We start from the raw sequence: 23,277 nt of genomic DNA on the forward strand, positions 1-23,277 counted from the left end.
GATGCAGATTATAAAAACCAGCTTTATAATCTAGACATACGTATTCTGAATTGTTAACCTTTTCTGTATTACAGAATATTTTTAACATAAATAATATGTAATGATACAGGACAAATAAATAAAAACAGATGCAGCCATGTATAGTAAGAGATTGAAAAGCAGAAAAACCTTCCACTCAATCACTTCCCAAAATAGTCAAACTTTTGTCCCATTCTTAGAATGAAAACTTAAGACTGCTTAATGAAATGGCATGTTTGGGAAGTAATGATTGGCTTATAGCTCCCTTAGGAAAAGACTAGCAATTTCAAAAGATAACCCAAGATTATGAATATAAAAACACCTACTGTTCATGTCCCCCTTTTAGCACAACTCATAAGCTAAACATTTTACCTATCCTCTACAAAAATATTTCTCAAAGGAAACAATGGCATGTATTATTCAAGGAATCAGAGACTTTTAAAAGAGGAAAATGCAGCTGATGTGCTGAAGTAAGAATGGAATCTTTAAATATCGAATCATTAAGAAATAAAGATCAAGTGTCATATTGTTTGTTAAAACCAACATTTTTACTTATTTTTGATTGATGAGTTTTCAAAGACCAATTCAAATGTTATCTCCTTCATGAAGCTTTCTTATCCTCTCCTCACTGGAGTGTGACTTTTTCGTCTTTGGCATTTTTGTTTGTTACTAATAAATTTATTCTACTCATACTGAAGTTGTATGTGTATTTTTAAATCCCCTATTCTAGCTTTTAACAAAAACTATATTTTACTCAACATTTATAGGGCCTAGCACAATACTTAATATATAGTATAAATAAATAACTGCCAAATTCAATTAATGGACTAATCAGCAATTTGAACCATGTAAGCAATCTGAAATTCCCACTGATCTGGAAAGACCCTGCTAAGCAATTAGAATAACAAAAGCGCAAAAGAACCTGCATTAGAAAAGTGAAGATGCTCAAAAAGTACCCAGAGAGAATAGCGGGGAGGTGAGGACAGGGAATGGAGTGAGGAAGGATCAGGGGAAGATGAACAGCTTTGCTTATTAGATGCACTGGAGCATATAAGCAAGCATAGGCACAGATATACCTACCATCTGACAATAAGGGCTGTCTAGGTTACTGATACACATGAGTACTAGATCTGTAGGTCTCAAAGCTTACGATCAAGAATTTATTTCAAGAGACTTCCTAGATGAACAACATAACTAAAACAGCACTGAGGATAAAGAGCTTCCCTCCTATGGAGTCTGGCTTCATAGCTCCTTCCTTATATTTAGGACAACCATACGATATCATCTAAATTGGGATACCTTTGAGAGTGAAAAGGAATGCTATTAATAATTATGCTAGAACAGATATAAACCAGGACTTGTCCTCTACAAACTGCAATATATGGTCACTCTACTTACAGCCCACGTATGGCCCACCTCTGGCCACCCTAATTCTTTCTCAAGGTTCAACACTAAACACTCAAAAGATACATTCACTTTCTTGCCCACTTCTCCCACTTACCCAAAAGGAAACAAAAAGAACCACAGCACTATTCAAGTTTGGTAACACCTACCTGCCAAAATCACCATCTAAAGTTTACCAATTATTTGATGAACGTTCATATGGCATGCAGGAAAGAATGGTAAAGTCTTACCAAAAACAAAATTTCAGCTCACTGATTACATATCAAACAAAGAAAAATAAAATCAAAAGAATCGATAAATCAAAGCATACACGTTTGTTTGAAACCTCTAGATTCAACTATTTTGGAACTAGGGCACTATGTCAGAAGTAATTACATAAATCAGAAGTAAAATGGGTCTTACCCTGGGAACTCTGGGAGGACTCTGTAGAAGAGGAACTACTATCTGTATAACTCTGTGGGTCTTCTTTTCCCTCTTGAATAGATGAATTACCAGCTTCTGCCACCCTAGATGCTTGCTGTAACGTTTCTGTGACCAGCTGCCTTGTTTGTTCACTAACAACTGTGGCTTGAAATGTCACTGGTTTGGGTTTAATAAGAACCTAGAAGAAAATCAGAAATATACCCAGTTTAAATTTTAGAGCACTATTTAAAATAGTAAACTTCCAGTCATGAATATTTTCCTGACATGGGAAGTTGCATTCTCTATATTTATTATGCTTTGGGCACAACATTGTTCATCAAAGACTAATTCTATCTAAGAACTAATTAGAGTCAAGCCACATACAACATTTTAAGTGGTACGTGCCAGAGTGCAACAGCCATAATTTTGGCAAGAGGCTCTCCCCGTTTTTTCTCGCCTATAATGACTTCAGAAGTCATTTCACAATCTGTAGTCTATATAGTACAACGACAGCCACACGCTACAGACTGCAAAACAGAAAGACAGAAGAAGCCTGGATTCCCAATGCCACGAGAATAGTCCAGAATTTCTTCTCTCTGAAAATTTATTAACATAATAAAATAACATATTATTATTATTAACATAATAAAAACAAAACCCTAATTTGTGTAAGCCACTGTTCTTCAGGTTTCTTTTCATTAGCAAGCAAAAGAAATTCCTAATTGAGACACCTGCACAAAGTAAACATGGGACCTAAGTCATTTTTGAAAAATACCCAGAGAAACACTGACTTAGACAACTATTATTAGAAGCAATATGAAACATGTTATAGATCAACTCCTGGCAAAGGTCAGAACCACAGACATTTAAATAAGTGATATGGGAGAGAGATTTCAAACTGAACCATTCCACTTCAAAATTTGAACTCTAGGAATTGACTTCACTTCGGTGCCTAGAATAAAAATATTAACTGACCACATTCAGTTTTTATTTTTCCCATATGTAAGATTTGAATCCTTTTCAGACTCTATTAAGTCACCCATTTTCAAGAATTCAAAAATGAAAACAGGGGTTATACTATGATGCAGATGATGGAGCAAATGAGAACTGTTACCAGTTGAAACTTAAAAGTCAATTTGGATTTCTTTCTTTCTCTTTTTTTTTTAAAGATTTTATTTATTTATTTGACAGAGATAGAGACAGCCAGCGAGAGAGGGAACACAAGCAGGGGGAGTGGGAGAGGAAGAAGCAGGCTCATAGCAGAGGAGCCTGATGTGGGGCTCGATCCCATAACGCCAGGATCACGCCCTGAGCCGAAGGCAGACGCCCAACCGCTGTGCCACCCAGGTGCCCCTGGATTTATTTCTAATCATAAAACTTATTTGTTTAGATGTGTAAACTATTTCGCTATGATTCTGAGGGAATTAACTCTCAAGGCAAATTATTAAAGGTAAATTAAAACCTTTTAAAAGAATTCTAGGAGAACATTTCTCAACCAAAGCTGACATTATTTCCTTTGATATTCTCACAAAAGCAGTTAAAGTAGGTACTTTATAAAATAAATAGTAGTCTAGCAACATAAGATTAAATCCTGAGCCTCAATTTTATAGGCAAATTTCCAGAAAAACTCCCTTATCTTCTATTGCTTGAAAAATGAACAGATCTCTAGCTTCTCCATCACGTAAGTTTCAAGTAAAACAAATTTTGTAAGTATATAAAGTGCTTTCAAAGGCAATATTAGCTTATAAAAAAATACTTTTTTCTGAGAGATTCCACATAACTACCATTCTCCGTCAAGCACCTACTTCTCAAATAATATATACCTTCAGCAAATTTTATTCCAAGGGGGTTCATTTCCCCAATCTTTGCTCATGACATGGCACAAATATTCAGATTATCAAAAAAAAAAAAAAGAAGAAAAGAAAGAAAAGAAAAGAAAAGAAAAGAAAAGAAAAGAAAAGAAGAAAGTATTGAAGAGAGAAACACAGGTTTTGAAAACAGATGATTATGCACATTTGGTCATAACTTTTAACAATCTGATTTTTTAAAGATTACTGATCTTCTCGTTCAAATTTCTAACATAGAATTTTAGGAATGTGAAATATACCAGAGCCAAGAAAAACCACCATATCTTACAGCATACCTGTGTTTTCCCTTGCTGCCCATAAACAATTTTTGTCGGGATGATTTTAGCTGCTGGTTGAACTGTGGAACCTATTCCTTTTGGCTGAGTTACAATCATCTTGGTGATGGGTCTTGTAGCAGTGATAATAGCTGGCTTTGCTCCTGTTGGCACCGTCTGAATAGTCTTTTCTCCCTAAATTAAAGTCAGTGAATATATGAGATTTATATGTATTTAAATGCCAAAAACTGAAAAATCCTTTTACTGAAAAATCACAGAGAGGTTTTACGAGGATAATGAGAAAAGGACTGTAAACTAAATAGCAAAGTACAATGTTTCTAGGTGATCAAAAATCCTAGACTTCGTTGAGATAGTCCTAAAAGTCATCTGCCCAACTTTCTGCCCAAAGAAGGCATTAATTATTTCCTGACTAGTGAATTTAAAAAATTATCTCACATAAGAATATTTACTACACCATCACATTCATAGAATACATATATTAAAATAGTCTGGAATTTATAAAAGAATACATACTAAAATGTTAACAATAACTATCTCTAAGAGTTGGGATTATAGGTCTCCCCCCCGTATCACCTTTATTTTCTAAATCACCCAAAATAGGTATTTATGTAATAAAAAATAACTGCATTACACCAATAGCTAAATGTACACATAGAAATAAATGAAGCTCCCCAAACACAAAACTATAAGGACATACAGCAACGTCTATGTGAAAAAGTATGGGCAAGAGATGAAATCAGCAGATATTAATAAATGTTCTGAGGTTATATGGAAAAATACGAAAAACAAACTTAGGGCATTTCCCACATTTTATTATTAGTATGTTACTAATATCACTTTAGTATATTAACTAGATAGCTTAGGCCCATTAACTTTTCACCATTTTTATACTTTTGTCTGCTTTATTCTTAAGTATCTTCTGTCATTCACAGAGTCAATACTTGAGCTTACTTAAATTCAGAAACAGTGATTTTACTAAATTATTAATTTTTAAAAGTTAAAATCCATAAAACTGAAAAATTTTCACCTTATTAGTTTTTAACTTTTAGTCACCATCATCTAAATGTGCGGCCATCTAAACTTGGCAGCCAGTAAAAACAAAGCACCCAGGTGAGCTGGCAGAAGGTAATCACTCTGAATTTAGAGCTAAATAGGATTACAAAAATCACAAGTTTAACTATTTACTCTAAAGGGAGATAGTTATCTAAGGGAGATATGAAGTGTCTGTCATTCATGTTATTACTTATTTTAATACAAACACACCCTTCACAGCAGCAGCTTTGGAAGGAGCTCTAGTTCATTTGCCAAGAGCCACTAGTTTGCAAGTGGGCATGCCTATCTATCAAACAGCTTAATGGGCCCTGTCCAAGTATAATGGCCCATTTGAAGCCTATCAAAACCAACTAGCAAGCTATTTTTTGAAGAAGCTCTTCTGATGTATGTGTGTAGACATGCCCAGGTAAGCAAGCTGTTGAGTACAGTTGCATATACATATGTGTAGTTTTATGCTCTGATCTGTTTGTTTTACTAGTATTTCATGTGTCAAACCATTGCTGTTAGATATAACTAGCAGCTGGGATTCACATACAGTTCTTCGATGTATGTGACCACAGGACTTTGGGTACATGGCATCCCCTCCTACATACCAAATTCTATGAAACTGTACACCAGATTATAAAAGGGTTCTGAAAATCGGAATTCCAATCCAGGCTTTATTTTGGCTTACCATGTGAACTCAGGCTGTTTTCCCACATGATGAAAAGATCTAATGCCAACATTATAAAGACTGCGATGCCTAGGAAGCTACTAGAGATCTACTACAACGAAGTACAGTATTTTTTTCTAGCAAAGTAGGGACGTTACTAAGCCTAAATAGTTAAGTACCAAGAGTAACAACAGTAAGAGAAAAACTACTGAGGACTTCCCATGCGCCAGGCACTGTTCTAAGCACTTTCAAAATAGCTACTAGTTACTGAACAAACTCACTGGTAAAGATCATCATCCCCAACCTATAAATCAGGAAATTAAGGATGACAGAAGTTGAGTAAATTTGCCAAGGTAAAACAACTATGATATTAAGAGACAAAGCCCAGGTTTGTCTAACTCCAAACCTCTGCACAACTGCCTTCACAACTATAAATGAAGTGGTTATTTAATTTTTTTTTTTTTTACTAGCTGAAAGAGGTAAAAATGAAAGTAAATCCCTGTCAATTAATTTTCTTCATCCCAAATATTTCTCTTTGCCCAGCCTATGCCAATACTAGGCTCGTGTCTACTGGCCAGAGGCAGGAATAAAAATCATCCTTTAACAGTGGTCCCCCTGTAGTTAAGCCAGTGGAATCCTCCATCTGGACTAAGCTAAGCATCTAAATCATGGTCTAAGCAACCTATCTATGAGCAACATGTTTTAGAAATTACTGTGAAAAATGGCACCAGTTGGTGGTGTTTTAACAGTTATGACATCACAGTAGTGGTAAATCAAACCATACAGGCCACTGTGGGGTTCTGAAGTCCTTAGGCAAATATTCGTATAGCTGGTCTTTAAAATCCTCAGTGCATTCGCTGAGTCTGCAGGACAAGCTCTTACTTACTCCAGCATTTAGCAATGTTGTGACAACGTTTTTGCCCGGGAGGCCTTGAATGGTCGTTCCTTTTCCTGTAGTCTTTTGCACAACAATCACATTGGGCTTGGAAGTCATTGGGATTGTAGTGATTTTGGTAGTCGTTCCTTAGAGAAGGGGGGAGAAAAGGAGGCCTGAGTTAAGGACTAGTGATATTTGATTATTTCTGTTTATGCTGTATATAATTAATACATGTGGTTAATGTCATCCTAAGATGACATGAAGATTGTCATAAGGATGAAAATGAAGGCTTGGAACAGTAAGTAGAAATTGTTCTAGAATGAGAGAATATTAAGAATTGACTTTTACAGCAGTCATCTTTTTGGAATATGAAAACCTGCACACCAAAACCAGAATCTAAAAATATCACTATCAGTTTCCCCAACAATATTCCTCCCCTGACTAGTTAATTGAAACAAATAAAAATCTGCATTCCACAACAAATGTTTCCCCAAACCCAGTATTATATTTATTTGACTAGTGTGATGGGAAAACTCTTCAAAAAAGAACATTAAAAAGAGGTAAATACTTATCAAAATTCACATAACATTAGACATGAGAAAATTTATGAAAATAAGCCATTTGTTTAAAAAAAAAAACCTCAGAAACCAAGGCACAGATTAAACACATGTTCTTGTAATCTGCAGCACTCTGATGAGTCTGAGGATGAAACTCTAATTTATATATTTATATAAATAAATTGATATTTTCAACAGTTAAGATCTACTCAGTAGATCTCCATCTACTGATCCAAACATATTATCGTGCTCTCCTCCCCACATCCTTCCACAACCTGCTTCTACCTACCAGATTTGTACCCTGTATTCTTCCGATTGTTGCAGTGAGAAATCCTGGTGCAAATCTTGCCTTGTGAAAGCCGCTTGAGCTCCAAACCCCATCTTTTCGCATCCCTAATTCCTGAGTGCTTAGCACATACTGTATGGCACTTACTCAGTAAACGTTGTTCAATGAATATGTGAACAAACTCAATTTGGAATGTATGTCTTCTTTCAAAATGTTAGCAAACGTCAACTCAACAGACAGACCCTCATCTCTTTTGGCTTCCCATATTTTCTCCTGATTTCAAGTTTCTCTATGATACAAATAGCTGTCATGCTCCCATTATATCAAACATCCTTAAAAAACTAGTTTGATCATGTCAAGAACCCAGAATGTGAGATTGGTCAAAAACCTTCCCAGGGCAACTGGTTGACTTAATCGGTAGAGCATGTGTCTCTTGGAGTTGTATATTTGAGACCTATTCTGGATGTAGAGATTACTTCAAAACAAAACAAAACAAAAAAAACCCTTCCTAATCCCTATTTTATCTAGTTCTAACTTTCTGTCTTAGGTTTCACAATCCTAGATGACCTGACCCTTAATCTACCAATTTGATCTTACTTGTTCCTAATCCATAAACACTCCACAAACTCTAGTCTAATAAGTAATTTCTTCACTAGGGCTTCCTATTACCTGTCATATAGAGCCCAAATTCCTCTTAGGTTTCCAGGTTCTGCCAGACTTTAATTTTAGGAATAGCCAATACATATCTCTCCTTCAGCGTGTTGGTTTCCACACTGGTTCTTGAGCAAACGAGTCTCAATGCAACTTCTATGCCTGTGATCTCCTCTTCCCATGAAAACAGAGAAGTCATACTTTTCTTCTCTAGGCTTGCATATTATTTATCAAATGACTAAGTACAGAACAGGTACTCATTTAAAAACATGACTGATTAATATGTTCCCAAGAAGAAAAATTAAACAAAATTTTCTTCTTTTCTACTACAAAACCAGCATTCCTGACTAGAGTTTTAGAAATAAAGTTACACTAAGAATAAGTATATTCTAGTCAGGGGCGCCTGGGTGGCACAGCGGTTAAGCGTCTGCCTTCGGCTCAGGGCATGATCCCAGCGTTACGGGATCGAGCCCCACGTCAGGCTCCTCCGCTGAGCCTGCTTCTTCCTCTCCCACTCCCCCTGCTTGTGTTCCCTCTCTCGCTGGCTGTCTCTATCTCTGTCAAATAAATAAATAAAATATTAAAAAAAAAAGAATATTCTAGTCAATTTATGGCAATCTTATTACTTATTACTTTATATATCTTTATAATATACTTGCCATCATCTAATGTCTTGTCAGTCCAAGGTAACACAGTCAGGTTACATAAAAACGCACTTTTATCCACACACCAGCTTCACAAGTGTTTTTCCCCTTATCTGTAGTTTTTTAATAGTAAGCTGTTAAGAGCCACAAAAACCACACTGCCCATTATTCATATGTATCAACTTCAGCTCTTACTTCAATCCCTCATACATGATTGAGTATAATGACTCCTTCAACAGTACAGCCTCACTAAATATTTGGTTAATAAAAGTGTTTTTTAGAAAGTAAGCATTAAAAATTATCCCAAGGAAATGTTAACTAACCTTTAACCAAAGTACAAGGACCACTTTTTTTGAAAAATTTGCTTAACAAGTGAATTATATTTGTATCTAAGTCATTGTCTAATCCTTTCCATTACAGGGATCTGTCAACTTATTAAACAGTTGCAAATCAAGTTCACCAGCTCAACAAAATGAAGGTTGAGAGGAAGAAGTTAGAAAACAGAAGAAAAAGGTGTAACATAAGGAAAAGTACAGTGTCATATTAAAACGGAAGAGTTTATGACTAGAATTATCAAGTTATTAAAGTCTAAAATTCCAGTGAGCATGCTTCTATCTTTTAGTTGATAACTTTGTTGTATTGATGAAACAAGTGTTACTCATTTTTTTTAAAGATCTTCCTCTAGGGGTGCTTAGGTGGTTCAGTTGTTTGAGCATCAGACTATTGGTTTTGGTTAGATCATGATCTCAGGTGGTGAGATCAAGCTCCCAGTTGAGCCCCACCTCACTGGGCTCTGCAGTCTGTGGGGAGGCTGCTAGAGATTCTCTCTCCCTCCCTCTCCTTCTGCCTCTCCGCCCACTTGTGTGCACACCTATTCTCTCTCTAAAATAAATGAATCTTTTAAAAAATAAAAATAAAGGTCTTCCTCTACACTTTCACAGTAGTCAGTCTTTTTTGCTCAAAGCATGTGGGGGCAGAGGAGGTGTCAAGATACATTTAAAAGAATAGGAAAATATTATTCTATGAAAAAAGTGTAAAAGCTGATTATATTAGATCTCAATGTAATTTTAAAAATACACACATACACACATACATGCTACAACAGAATGTACAAAAGTTCATTTGTTTAGCATTCTTTAGGGCAGAGAATGCATCCATGTACATCCCTATGTATCACAGCACCCAGCCCAAGATCTGGCTCATAGGATATCAGAGAACCCACTATATATACGGTCTTCAATTATAAAGAGTTAAGACACAATGGGTGTGAATTAACTGTAAGTCACATTTGGATCACGGCCTATGACACTGGATGCATTCCAGGATTTCTATTTAAAAAATAAGATTCCTGTAAAAATGTGAGCATTATGGTAGGATGGCTTAAAGAAACTAATTTATTGGCCCATATTTTACTGTTCAGAGATTTTTTACAGCACCCTAACAATGTGGTCTCTTGGGTAATGTTTTATGTTGCTTTGCTCAAAGAATGAGCAAATGAACGAACGAATGGAAAAGATCTATTAACATTATCTCCTTGTCTGAACATTGTACTAAGGATCAAGGAAATCAAAATCAAGTCTTGCCACTGTCACAGGTTCTCATAATGTCCTTCGAGTGAAGATAATGAGTTCATCTCTGAAGGATCCAATCTTCTGCATAAAATAGACATGGTTCCTTAACCAACCCTCAACAAAGTTCACAAAAAAACTTACGTATCTGATAGGGCTCTCTATATAAACACATATAAGTAAATATCTGATTCTAAGGAGTTAAATAACTGCAAAAATAGTCATGCCTTCCATTTAGTTGCTTATTCTAATGAAAAGAAAAACCTGACCTTTCTAGAAAGCACTCTGGAAGCATGACCTTGCTTTCTAGAGAAAAGTAAAATCTTCACATAATAATTTATATATAATGATGTTTATCACAGGATTATTTATAATGACAAAAGAATCGGAAGCAACCTAGAACATTCATCAATGAGAAAATGCCTAAATTATGGTGCATTATATAATGAAACATTGTGTAACCAGTAAGTGGGGGCAGGGGAGATGTCGAGATACATTTAAAAGAATAGGAAAATATTATTCTATGAAAAAAGGGGAAAAGCTGATTATATTAGATCTCAAAGTAATTTTAAAAATACACACACATACACACATACATTTATAACCAAAAAAATGAACAGAAAAAGGAATGAACAGAAATATATACACTTAAATTTTAAAACATTTCTCTGGATGGTAAAAATTGTGTGTTTTTAATTTTCTTTGTATCTTTCTGTATTTTCCAAATTACCCACAGTAAGGCGGAAAATATCATTTTTATTTTTATTTTTAAAGCCTTCTATTCTTACAGCTAAATGTCTGGGTATCTTTTAAGAAAAGCATTTCATTTTTGCTCGGGGGGTAGGGGAGTAGGGTAGGCACAAATTCTAGAATCCAGCATCTAATTATGGGTTATCCAAATTCATCCAACTAGGCTTACCAGTTCACTCTGATTAGACAACCAGGGACTGAAAACTGCTAATAAACTAACTTATAATCCCACTATCACGAAATAACAAAAACATTATAAAATAAGAGAACTGCCTTTATAAAGAGTATTGATATGTAACGTAAGGATCAGTCAGAAGAGCAGTAAAGAGCAGTCAGAAATGAGAGATTCCTTAAAATAAAAGTGTCAGTGAAGCAGAAGTAGACACAAAACAAGCTCCATGCAACCAATAGCACTGTTTCAACTTTGTGCCAAGGAGATCCTATTGTGCTAGAAAAGTTTAAGAACTCTTCTCATGTATACCCACTATACTTGAAATAGCAGCTAACCATGAGTTGCTTTGTATTTGCATACAAAGGTGAATAAAATGTATGCATGTATAGGGTATATATCTCTGCTTCTAGGAAAATATGCTTGCTTACTGTACTGCTCTAACCTGGTACAAAGTAGCTAAATCATAAAGAAGGTGTGAAAACACCGGCCTTATGACATCTAGACATTCCGTCAAGCTGTAAGGTTACTATGAACTCATATATAAGTAAAGAAAACCATTATGGTGATAAAAAGCTACATACCAATGAAGAATGATCACTTTCTGGAAAATGTTAGAGAATGTGCTCTACATCATTAAGATACGGTTAGGTAATAAATCATAATTGAGTGTTCACTGTGTTATTTAAAAAATCCTCTTAAAGCTGGAGTATGATGATTCCCTACTGGTTTCACCCTCCTCAGTTTGGCAAACACTGGATTTTCTCACTTACACTTAAAAATAGAGCCAATATGAGCAGCTTTAAATATAGTGCATTATGCCAATACCATGCCCTGCCTTGTTTTTTGGGGGTTTTTTGTTTGTTTGTTTTTTCACTCCCTGAGTTATCAGCAACATCATATATTGCCAGGAACTTCAATCCCTTCACTTTAAAATGTCAGAACAACTCACCTGGGGCATACAAAATATGGCTAGTCTACAAAAATGGTAGACAGTTAAAGTCCATAGGGCTTGCCTGATGAGAGATTATTTACATAATTTTAATTAAAAACTAATAATGAAAACAGATGCTATGTTAACATTCTACTTCAGAATCCACAGTCCAAATACTTCAGGAATTAATGAGCTGATAAAAACCAGGTAAAGTCCCCCAAATACCAATAAATATTAGCTTTCACTATCTGAGTAACATATTTCTTAAAAGTAAATAATCAATCCAATGGTGAAAAGAAAATAAAGATATTTAAATATTTTTATTTTTAATAAGCTAAAGTGACATTAGTAAATGAAATTATGAGATATGGTCCCTAAACATATTTAGATAAATAAATCCTAATTCTTTTTTCCTCTATCTAGCTTGTGTGGTCTTGGATAGGTCAACTTCATCTCTCTAAACTCAAATCTGTCTGTACCTGTCAACTGGATGATACCAACTATTCAAATTTATCAGTTCTGAAAGGATTGACAAATGGGAGAATACTTAGTAAATGAAAAATCTCTATACAAATGTAAATCATAAAAGAAGGAAAAAAGAAAACAAAAACAAATGTAATTCATAGTATTTCCATTCTGATTAAGAACAACTAAATGTTCTATTTTAAAGCTATCAAAAACTTAATGTGTGAAAATTTAATACTAGAAATAAAAAAAACTAGACTTAATCACTAAACATTAGGACTAAAAACAAAGCTCCAGATTTCTAAGCAGAAAACAGATCAAACAGAATCCTTCAACAGTGAAATGTTTTTTTCTCTTCCTAGTTACTTATAGCTTTACCATATTTCAGATATACCTACCAGAGACTATATTACTGCTAATTATCTTGCCCCCCAAGGTGGCTAATGACTTGGGTACTACTGTAATGATGCTACCACTGGTAGTTTTCACATAGGTTGCAGCTCCAGGGGTTGCAGCCATCCGACCTATGGACGGGCTCACTGTTGGCCTGGTATAGGTTGCCTGTGTGCCTATAAAAAGGGAAAAGCCAAAAGAAAAACTTGTCATTACTTACAGAAGAATGACAATCTATACAGTTTAGCTATAATTCAATGTAATCTACATTGCTTTAACTTGAAAATGGAATTTCAAGGTGTCAAGACATTAAGTAACAATTTATAGCCCGTTTTCAATGCACATAGCAACAACTATAGCCAAGTCAATTTGAATTAATTTTACACATAAAATTTTGTGATGTGTTGCATCAAATTACTAACCTCAAGAAAAAGGATAACTATGTTCCTTTCTTCCACTGCCCTTCTTCCACTAGTTCTATGCCAAAAGAAACTAAAGTTTAATCATCTTTCCTGCCAGAACATTTTAGAATTTCTGTTATAGATTTTAAGGTCCCTGCATCTGTTTTATGCTGTCTCAGTGCCAAACCCAGTGTCAGCACTCAGCAAATAAGGCAGTATTGTTTGCTTAAAATTTTATAAACTTTTACTATTTTGTACTCTGCTACTCTCTAAATATATTTCCATCTTTTAAAGAATTATTCCATCATTTTACTAGAGATTGAAGTTGAAGCTGCCAAGAGTTGCCAGGAATATTTCTTTTAGCCTAAAAATTTCACTATTTACACATTTCCTCAACTCTAAATGACCTGTTAGAAGACTTTTCTTCATATCTCTCAAAGGATTTTGCAGCACTCTTCCCCACGATTCCAAGGACTTTTTTCTTTTCCCAAACAGGAATTAAAAATTAACCATTGAGTCTGTTGTAGTTTCCTACAAATCCAGTAACTCAGAAATACTATTCTCACACTAAGAACTATTAGTCTGGGGAAGAATGAAGATGACTAAGATAAAACCTTAACAGGAAAGCATTTTTTTATGATAATTAGAATGGTCATTGTGATAACTGTTTTCAACAACCACCTCCCTGAAAAATGCTTTTAGCAAGATATTTAAAAATTTTTTTAAATACAATCACAACCGAAAAAACGGAAGAGGGGAAGAACATTAGGTAGAACTAATTTAAATCAGTTACAAACATACATCTGAATCCCCCTCAAAAAATCTAGTGCAAAGTAAACATGTTACAGACATAACGTGAATCAGCTGAATTTTTAAAAAAATTTTCCACTAAAGCTTTTGTTTTAAAAATAGAAACACCTTTTCTAACATAGATACACAGGCACAGACAGACACATTATTATTTTTTACTACTTTTCCCTAGGGTAAAGAATCATATAAATAACACTATTATCTTTGTAGCAAATGGAAAAAGTTCGGGGCAGGGGGTGGAGTGTGATAAATTTAATGCAAGAATAACGTGTTTTTAAAGCACAGGCTTTGCAGAGACAGCAAGCAGAATGCTGGTTGGCAGAGTCGGGGGAAGGTGGTAATGGACAGTTATTGTTTAATGTGCAGAGTTTCAGTTTGGGAAGATGAAAAGGTTCTGAAGCCTGATGGTAATGATGGTTATAAAACAACATGAATGCACTGAATGTCAATGAACTATACACTTAAAATGATAAATTTCACGTTCATTTTACCACAAATAAAAAGAAAAAAAGAGAGTCAAACAGATGGGAGTTCAAATCCCCGATCTTCCTTTTATTGGCTGCATGACTTTGAGCAAGTTGCTTAACATCAGTCTCTGTTTTGCCGCTAAAAGGGAGGGGCGCCTGCATGACTAAGATGGTTAAGCGTCTGCCTTCCGCTCAGGTCATGATCTCGAAGTCCTGGGATCAAGTCCCACATCGGACTCCCAGCTCAGCGGGGAACCTGCTTGTCCCTCTGTCTGCTGCTGCCCCTGCTTGTGTTCTCTCTGTCAGATAAATAAATAAAATCTTTAAAAAAAAAAAAAAAGCCTAAGGGAGATTAAGTATAATGTCTGTATAGACCTTTACATCCCGGCCAATAAATGATAGCTTTATAAACTTGAGATGGGTATCATTTTACACTATTTAGATTTTATCATCTAAGTACCGGCTCTTCTCAAAAAATCTGGTAAGATTTATACAAATTTAAAATAATAGTAATGGCTAATTCTTACATTAATTAATAATAATAGCTATTGAGCATTCTGCTGGGGACTTTACATACCTGATTTCCTCTACTACTTACAATAACCTTATGGTACAGGTATTGTTAACCCACTTAAATAGATGATGGTAATCTGCTCAACAACACAAAGGGTGGTACTATCTAAAATGTTCTACACTGTCACTTCGTTGGGCATAGCCTGGTTGCTCTCCCACCTGGGGAAATAGCATCCTGTGCCTCCCAGTCTGAGTAATGCTTACCACACTGCAATGTGATACAGACTTTCAACCTCCTAAGAGTGCAATCCTTCTGGGGTGGGAGAGTGTGCTTTCGGTCCCTCAACAAATCCTGACTAAACACCTACTTCCAGACCAGCTCTACATATATATGGTGAATAAAACAAAGACGGTCCCTAATCATGGAGTTTATGGTCTAATAAGATGAACTACATTAAGTCAACAAACAAGTAGCGAAGAAATTAGAAACTGTAGTATGTGCTATAAAGTAAAAGAACGGAAGACCATGACAATAATAAAAGAAAGCTATTTTTAGTTGGGGGAAAAGCCTCTTGAGGAATTGTCTCATTAATCTCTATATCCCCAGTGTCAAGCACTACGTTGATACAAAGAAATTACTCAATGAACATATATGATGAATGAGTGGACTGATGCTCAAGAAAACTTACCAGTAGGAGTGGTTACCAGTTTAGTTGTCATAATTGCACCATTACTGCTAACCACCATAATAGGGGAATTGCTACTGGTGGGCAGAGTTGCTGTCACTGGTTTAGGTAAGATTTTACTTGGTTGAACTTGTTGTGTGATGATTTTAACACCTTTGAAAGAAGAAAGAGAAATCTCAATACAGATAATTTTGAAAAACATGTTCCTTATACCAACCCAAGAGGGCAGTAGTTACACGTATTTCCTAGGTCTTGCCTAAAGAGAAGCTTTTTCAAAATAATGAAACTCTCAGTTTTTATTCCTTAAATTCCTATCTTTCCTAATTTCTCTCATTCAAGAATATAATTAAAATATTACAGAAACTCTTAACAATTTCTTTAAAATTTTTTTTTCTTTTGTCTGTGATCATGTCAAATAAAAGCTTTCAAACCAAATTAATGTAATGGTGTGGATTTTTTTTTACATTTTTCAAAATTTTTACTTAAATGTTATAATTGTTACATTGACTTTCCAAATATAAAATATCCATTTAAAAGAAATCTCTCAAAAATAAGTAAAATAAAAAAATAAAATGAACTTCTCATGCTAACTACAAATTTAAGTACTAATAATTGTTAACTGAGGAAGGAAATTTTGGTAACACCTTCCCCCTACTAACTTCACTGAAAAAAATCCATGGGATGGAGTATATTGTTATAGACAACTAAAAATTATATTACTTTTTGGACAGTGACTTAGGTTGAGACATTAGGAAGCAAATAAATCTATTTATTTAACAACCTTAAATAAATTTAAATGTCTTGTAGGCGAACCAAGAAGTTAAAATTATGATCATCACCTAGGCATAATTGAGCAAATTATTATCTCTATAACTCAGTTTTCTCATCCATAAAATAAAGATATTATCAGTACATACATTCTTGGGTTGTTATAAAGATTAAATAAATCAAAATTGTACAGTGCCTAATACATAGCAAGAATTCAATAAAGTATTATTATTGTAGAGATAACAGAGAAACTGATTATAAGAAATCATAACCAGTGAAGTGGAAGGGAAAAATTTTTTTCCAGCATTATCTCATTAGTGAATTACAATAATGCTTAAGATACATAAAAAGAAGTACACCCTCCCAATAACTACAGACAGAAAAAACTTAATGAAATCATAAGAGATTACTTTGTTCAGTCCTTTGCAAATAAGTTGAAAATTCAGATCAAATAGATAATTATCTAGAAAAATATTAGTTATCAAAATGGACTTCAGAAAAGACAGGTATCTAAATAGACAAATTTCCTTAAAATAAATTTTAAGGAACTCCTCCCCCTTCATCAATAAATAGCAGGCCCAGATAGTTTCACAGAGCAATTCTACAGTACTGTAAAAAGAAGATAATTAGAATGTATTTAAAACCATTCCTCTTTAAAGTTCTCATCATCAGAAAAAAAAAATTGTAACTGTGTGGTGATAAATGTTAACTAAACCTGTTGGGGTGATTATTTCATAATATATACATATATCAATCAAATCATTATGTTATACACCTAAAACTAACACAATGTTATATGTCAATTATATCTCAATTAAAACCAAAAATCGTTCAGAGATCAATCTTTGACAAGAGAGCATGAGGAGCTCTGCTAATCTGCTAACCCAATGGAACTAGTAAAATGATAACCAATGAAAAGCTCTGGAAATAGTCCCAAGGACAAATGAAGAAACATCTATTCAAGAATATGCAGCAAAATTCAGTAAGAAAGGAGAGATCTATGGTATTTAAACTAAGACCTGTCCCTCCTTACCCACTATGAGTGAGGCAGAGTCCTCTCCAGACTGCTGTAGTCAAGAACACAAGGTTTCCTCTTATTCCAGCTCCCCGATGCAGGGGTTTCTTCTGAGGAGCAGCAGGAGTTCGGTTTACCCCATCCTGCCCCCAGGTAGGTATTGCTAAGCCCCAGGCAAGTGATATTAAGAAGTAGGCATTCCCTTCTTCTGCCAAGCCCTCAACTATGGAACAAAGGCTATACTTTGGGCACAACGCTACTGAGAAACCAGAGTCCTGATCACCATTGCCCTGGCTAGTGAGGTGGTGGCTCTACCACTAGGAGAAGCAAGCCAAGAGGATCTGGCTGCCGCCCACACTCCCACCCTTGCCTTCACTGAGTGCTCAGCTTCTAGAGCAGGGTGTCATTCAGAGAAAAGCCTGTCACCGACCTTACCCCCAGAGCTCCAGAGCTGCCTGAGGGTAGAAATAGATAATAACACAGATAGTTTGTAATCTCTTCCCGAAGGAACTGACTTCATTTGTAATAGAGCATGGAGAAGTTCAAGTTCTCAAGAACAGCTGAGGATGTGATGAAAGGCAACAGGAAGATTTGTGGATTTAAGAAAAAACAGTCGGGGCACCTGGGAGGCTCAGTTGGTTAAGCGTCTGCCTTTGGCTCAGGTCATGATCTCAGAGTCCTGGGACTGAGCCCTGAGTTGGGCTCCCTGCTCAGAGGGAAGTCTGCTTGTCCCTCTCTCTACCCCTCAACCCCACTCATGCTCCCTACTCTCTCTCGTTCTGCTCTCTCTCAAATAAACAAAATCTTAAAAAACTACCCAACATTCAAGACAATAGGCCACATAGCTTGCAGGAGAGAACTCAGGTATAAGGAAGCTGAGAGGAACCCTCCTGTGGTCAGAACAAATAAACCTCTGAAACTATTCCTTCAAAGAAGTCACAATTTAGACCAGTTTGTAAAGCAACTTAAGACTCCAAGACACTGTTGACAATAATAGAGCAGTAAATGTAGTTTAACGGTTGGGTGTGGTCAGATAAAGAGCGGGAGAGAGTCACACTGATTCCACTGTCATCTCAGAACAACTGTGGGCATACCCAGAGCTATAACTCCCTGAGCAACAGCATTAGAAGCTTACTTCACTAAAATAATTGATCTAGTTACTAAACAATAAATAACCAAGTAAATAACAACAACAAAAAATCAGATTGGGAAGGTAAAAGAAGACCAGTATCCAGCTACAATATATAATGTCCAATATCTAAAATATCAAGGAGTGTCTGGCTGGCTTAGTTAGTAGAGCATGTGACTGTCAATCTCAGGGCTGTGAGTTCAAGCCCCATGCTGGGCATGGAGTCTACTTTTTAAAAAAAAATTAAGTAAACTAAATAAAACATCAATATAAATATCTAAAATGTCCAGTTCCAACAAAATACAAGGAGGCATACAAAGAAACAGGAAAATATGACCCATACACTGGGAAAAAAAGCAGGCAACAGAAATTCCCTATGACAGCAAACACATGTCAGATTTAAGAACAGCAAAAGACCTCAAAGTAGCCTTTATAAATATGTTCACGAAGTACAGGAAAGCATGATTATAGAAGTAAGAGGATATGACAACAAAGTTGCATCAAACAGAGAATATTAATAAAGCAATAGAAATTATAAAAAACACCAAAGGGAAATTTTGGGGTTAAAAAGTATAATAACTGAAATAAAAAATTCACTAGAGGGGTTCAAAAGTAGATTTGAACTGGCAGGAAAAAATAAAAAAGCAAATGTGAAAATAGAGCAATTGAGATTACGCAAGCTGAAAAATGTCAGAGAAAAAAGAATGAAAAGAAATGGACAGAACCTCAGAGAAATGTAGAACAAGTGCCCAAACATATATGTAACAGAACTACCAAAAGAAAAGAACATCAAGAAAAGAGAAGAAAAAATATTTAAAGAAATTGCTGAAAATGTCCTAAATTTATTGAAAAGCAATAACTTACACATCCAGGAAGCTCTACAAACTCCAAAGAGAATAAACACAAAGAGAACCACAAACAGATACATCATACTAAAAATGCTAAAAGTCAAAAGCAACAGAAAAAACCTTGAACGTAACAAGAAAAAACCAACTTTTCACTTATAAAGGAACTGCATTAAGGTTAATAACTGACTTCTTAGCAAAACTGTGGAGTTTATCAGGCATTAAGATAACTATTCCAAGTGTTCAAAGAAAAAAACTGCCAACCAAGAATCCAATATCCAGCAAAGCTATCTTTCAGAAATGCAGGCAAAATAAGACTTTACAAGATAAACAAAAATGGAGAGAATCTGTTGCTAGTAACAATGTGTTGCCTTACAATAGATGCTAAAGGAAGTTCTATGAAGAGAAGAAACAAGGTCCACACTTGAAAGTTATACTCAACATTTTACTAGAGACTCTAGTCAGGGAAATTAGTTAAGAAAAAGAAATGCAAGGTATTCAGACTGTAACAGCAGAAATCATCTCTATTTGTAGATGACGTGCTCTTTTATATACAAAATCCTGAGAAATTCACCTAAAACTATTAGAACTAAAAAATGAGTTCAGCAAAGGTGCAGGATATCAAATCAACACAAAAATCAGTTGCATTTGTATAAATTAGCAGTGAACAATCCAAAAAATGAGATTAACAATTTCATTTAAGGTAGCTTCAAAAAAATACTTAAGAATAAATTTAACAAAAGAAGTATAAAATTTATACTCTAGAAATCACACATTGTTGAAATAGATTAAAGAAGATCTAAATAAATGGGAAAACATCTCGTGTTCATGGATCACAAAATTTAACATTATTAAGATGGTAATACTCCTAAACTGACCTATAGATTCAATGCAATCCCTGCTGGAATCTCAGTTGACTTCTTTATAGAAATTGATAAGCTGATTCCAAAATTCATATGGAATTGCAATGGACCCAAATAGTCAAAACAATCCTTAAAATAGAACAAGATAACAGTAATTACATCCTGGTTTCAAAACGTACTACAAATCAATGATAACGAAAACAATGTGGCACTGGCATACGGATACACATACCAAACTAATGGAACAGAATTGATAGTACAGAAACAAACCCACATATGGTTGATTTTCAACAAGGTGCCAAGACCATTCAACAGTAAGGGTGGGTGGGGGCGGGGGGGGGAGGGGAATAGTCTTTTCAGTAAATGGTACTGGAACAAATAAATGGTACCAGAACAAATAGATAGCCATATGCAAAAGAATGAAATGGGAGGCTTACTTTCCATCATAACAAAATTAACTCAAACTCAAAATTGATCAAAGACATAAATTTAAGAGGTAAAAGTATCAAACACTTAGAAAAAGACATAGACATAAATCTTTATGATCAGGGATTTGGCAAAAGATTCTTAAATATGATACCAAAAGCATAAGCAACATTGGAAAAATTAAATAAATTGGACATCACCAAAATAAAAAACTTCTGTAATAGGACATCATCAAGAAAATGAAAAGACAACCAAGAGAATGGCAGGAAATATTTGTAAATCATATACCTAATAAGGGTTTAATATCTAAAATATATAAACTAAAAAAAACCTCTTACAATTCAGTGATAAAAAGACAACCCAATTTAAAAGTGGACAAAGGATATAAATAAATATTTCTCCAAGGAGGACTGAAATAAGCACAGGAAAAGATGTTTGACATCATTAGTCATCAGAGAAATGCAAATCAAAACCACAATGAAATACCAGTTCCCACAAACTAGGAGGGCTAGAATAAAAAAATTAGAAAATAACAAGTGTTGGAAAGGAGGCAGAGAAATTGGAACCCTCATACACTAATGGAGATGTAAAATTGTACGGTCATTTTGGAAAACAGTCTAGTAGTTTCTCAAACATACATAGAGTTACCATACAACTGAGCAATTCCACTCCAAGGTATATACAAAAGAACTGAATACTCAAAAACTTACACATGAATGCTTTCCACAGTTACTCATAAAAGCCAACAGGTGGAAAAAATCCAAATGTATATCAAGGGACAAATGGATAAACAAAATGTGAAATATTATTTGGCCATAAAAAGAATTAAGTACCAATACATGTATGAACCCTGAAAACATTAAGTGAAAGAAACCAGTCAAGAAAGACCATGTATTACATGAGTCCATTCATATGAAAATGTAGAGACACAAAGTAGATTAGTGGTTGCTTAGGGCTGGGGAGGCTGTCATAGGGAGTAAAGAGTGATAACTAAAGGTTACAGGGTTTCTTTTCGAAGTGATGAAAATGTTCTAAAATCAACTTGTGGTGATGGTCACACATATCTGTGAATATATTAAATACTACCGAACTGTATACTTTGAATGGTTATTTGAATGGTATACAAAATATATCTCAATAAAGCTTTTTTAAAAAATTCCAAGCATTTTTAAAAAGGAAAACATTACACAATTCTTTCTTGAAAGCACACATAACATTAAACTAAAGCCTGACAAAGACTGTACACAAAAAGAAAACTACAGACCAACTTCCCAATACTAACAATACATAATCAATTCCTCACACTGGGATAAATTGCAAAATATTTAAACGTAAAAAATGTGAACTGTGACTAAAAATCTAGAAGCATTAAACACTACACTGATAAATTCAACTATATAAAAACAACAAAAGATCTACACAGCAGAAGTCCCCATAAATAAAGTCAACAACAGACAAAAAAACTGGGAGGAAAATCTCTGCAAATCATGAAACATACACAGGGCTTGCTAATTATCCTGATATAATAAAATTCCCAGAAATTGATGAGAAAAATACCACAGCAGAAGTATGGACAATGAATACAGACTGCACACAAAAAATGAAATACAAAGGGCTCTCAAACATATAAATAGTTGTTCAAACTCACTCTCAATATAAGAAATGAAAATAAAACAACACAGAGAATATGAAATACTTAAGTATAAATGAAATAAAACATGTACAGGATTTGTACACTAAGAACTGTGAAACACTGATGAAAGAAGTGAATGAAGACCTAAATAAATGGAGTGCCACATTCTGTTCATGAACTGGATAACTCAACAAGATGCCAATTCTTCCTAAACTCATCTAGAAGTTTAATGCAATTCCTAGGAAAATCCCAATAAGGTTTTACTACACAGATACATAAAATCTTAAATTTATATAGAAAGGCAACAAAACTAGCTAAAATAATTCCGAAATATAAAAATAAAGTGGAAGGAATCACTCTATCTACATTAGAGCTTACTATATAGCTGTAAGTAATCAAGACAGTATGGTACTAACAGAGAAACAGACATAACGATCAATGGAACAAACGGAGTACCTAGCAATAAACCCACACAAATATGCCCAACTTATTTATGACAAAGATGCCAAAGCAATTCGATGGAGTTTGACAGCCTTTTCAACAAAGGGCCCAAAAGCAATTACATCCACAGGCAAAAAAATTAACCTTGACCTAAACCTCACACTTTAAATAAAAGTGAACTCAAAATAGATCATGACTTAACTATTAAAAAAAAAACTATAAAACTTTTAGAGAAAAAAAAAGAAAAATGTTAAAATACCAAAGGCATGATCCATAAAAGGAAAAACTGATAAACTAGACTGAATCAAAATCTA

General features: G+C 34.7%; 1 protein-coding gene across 8 annotated transcripts in view; it reads right to left on the reverse strand.

Annotated features, from left to right (window-relative positions):
• The window catches only part of EMSY (EMSY transcriptional repressor, BRCA2 interacting), an 88,189-nt gene that overhangs the window by 23,991 nt on the left and 40,921 nt on the right, over positions 1-23,277 (reverse strand). For all 8 annotated transcript variants that reach the window (XM_019795358.2, XM_002915294.4, XM_011219824.3 and 5 more), the window contains 5 exons: positions 15,847-15,996; positions 12,972-13,142; positions 6,559-6,695; positions 3,968-4,141; positions 1,825-2,023 (listed from right to left, as the gene is read on the reverse strand). In XM_019795358.2, the coding sequence (XP_019650917.1) occupies positions 1,825-2,023; positions 3,968-4,141; positions 6,559-6,695; positions 12,972-13,142; positions 15,847-15,996 (831 nt within the window). The remainder of the gene's footprint in view (positions 1-1,824; positions 2,024-3,967; positions 4,142-6,558; positions 6,696-12,971; positions 13,143-15,846; positions 15,997-23,277) is intronic.

This window comes from Ailuropoda melanoleuca, chromosome 8 (assembly GCF_002007445.2).
Source record: "Ailuropoda melanoleuca isolate Jingjing chromosome 8, ASM200744v2, whole genome shotgun sequence".
NCBI lineage: Eukaryota > Metazoa > Chordata > Mammalia > Carnivora > Ursidae > Ailuropoda > Ailuropoda melanoleuca.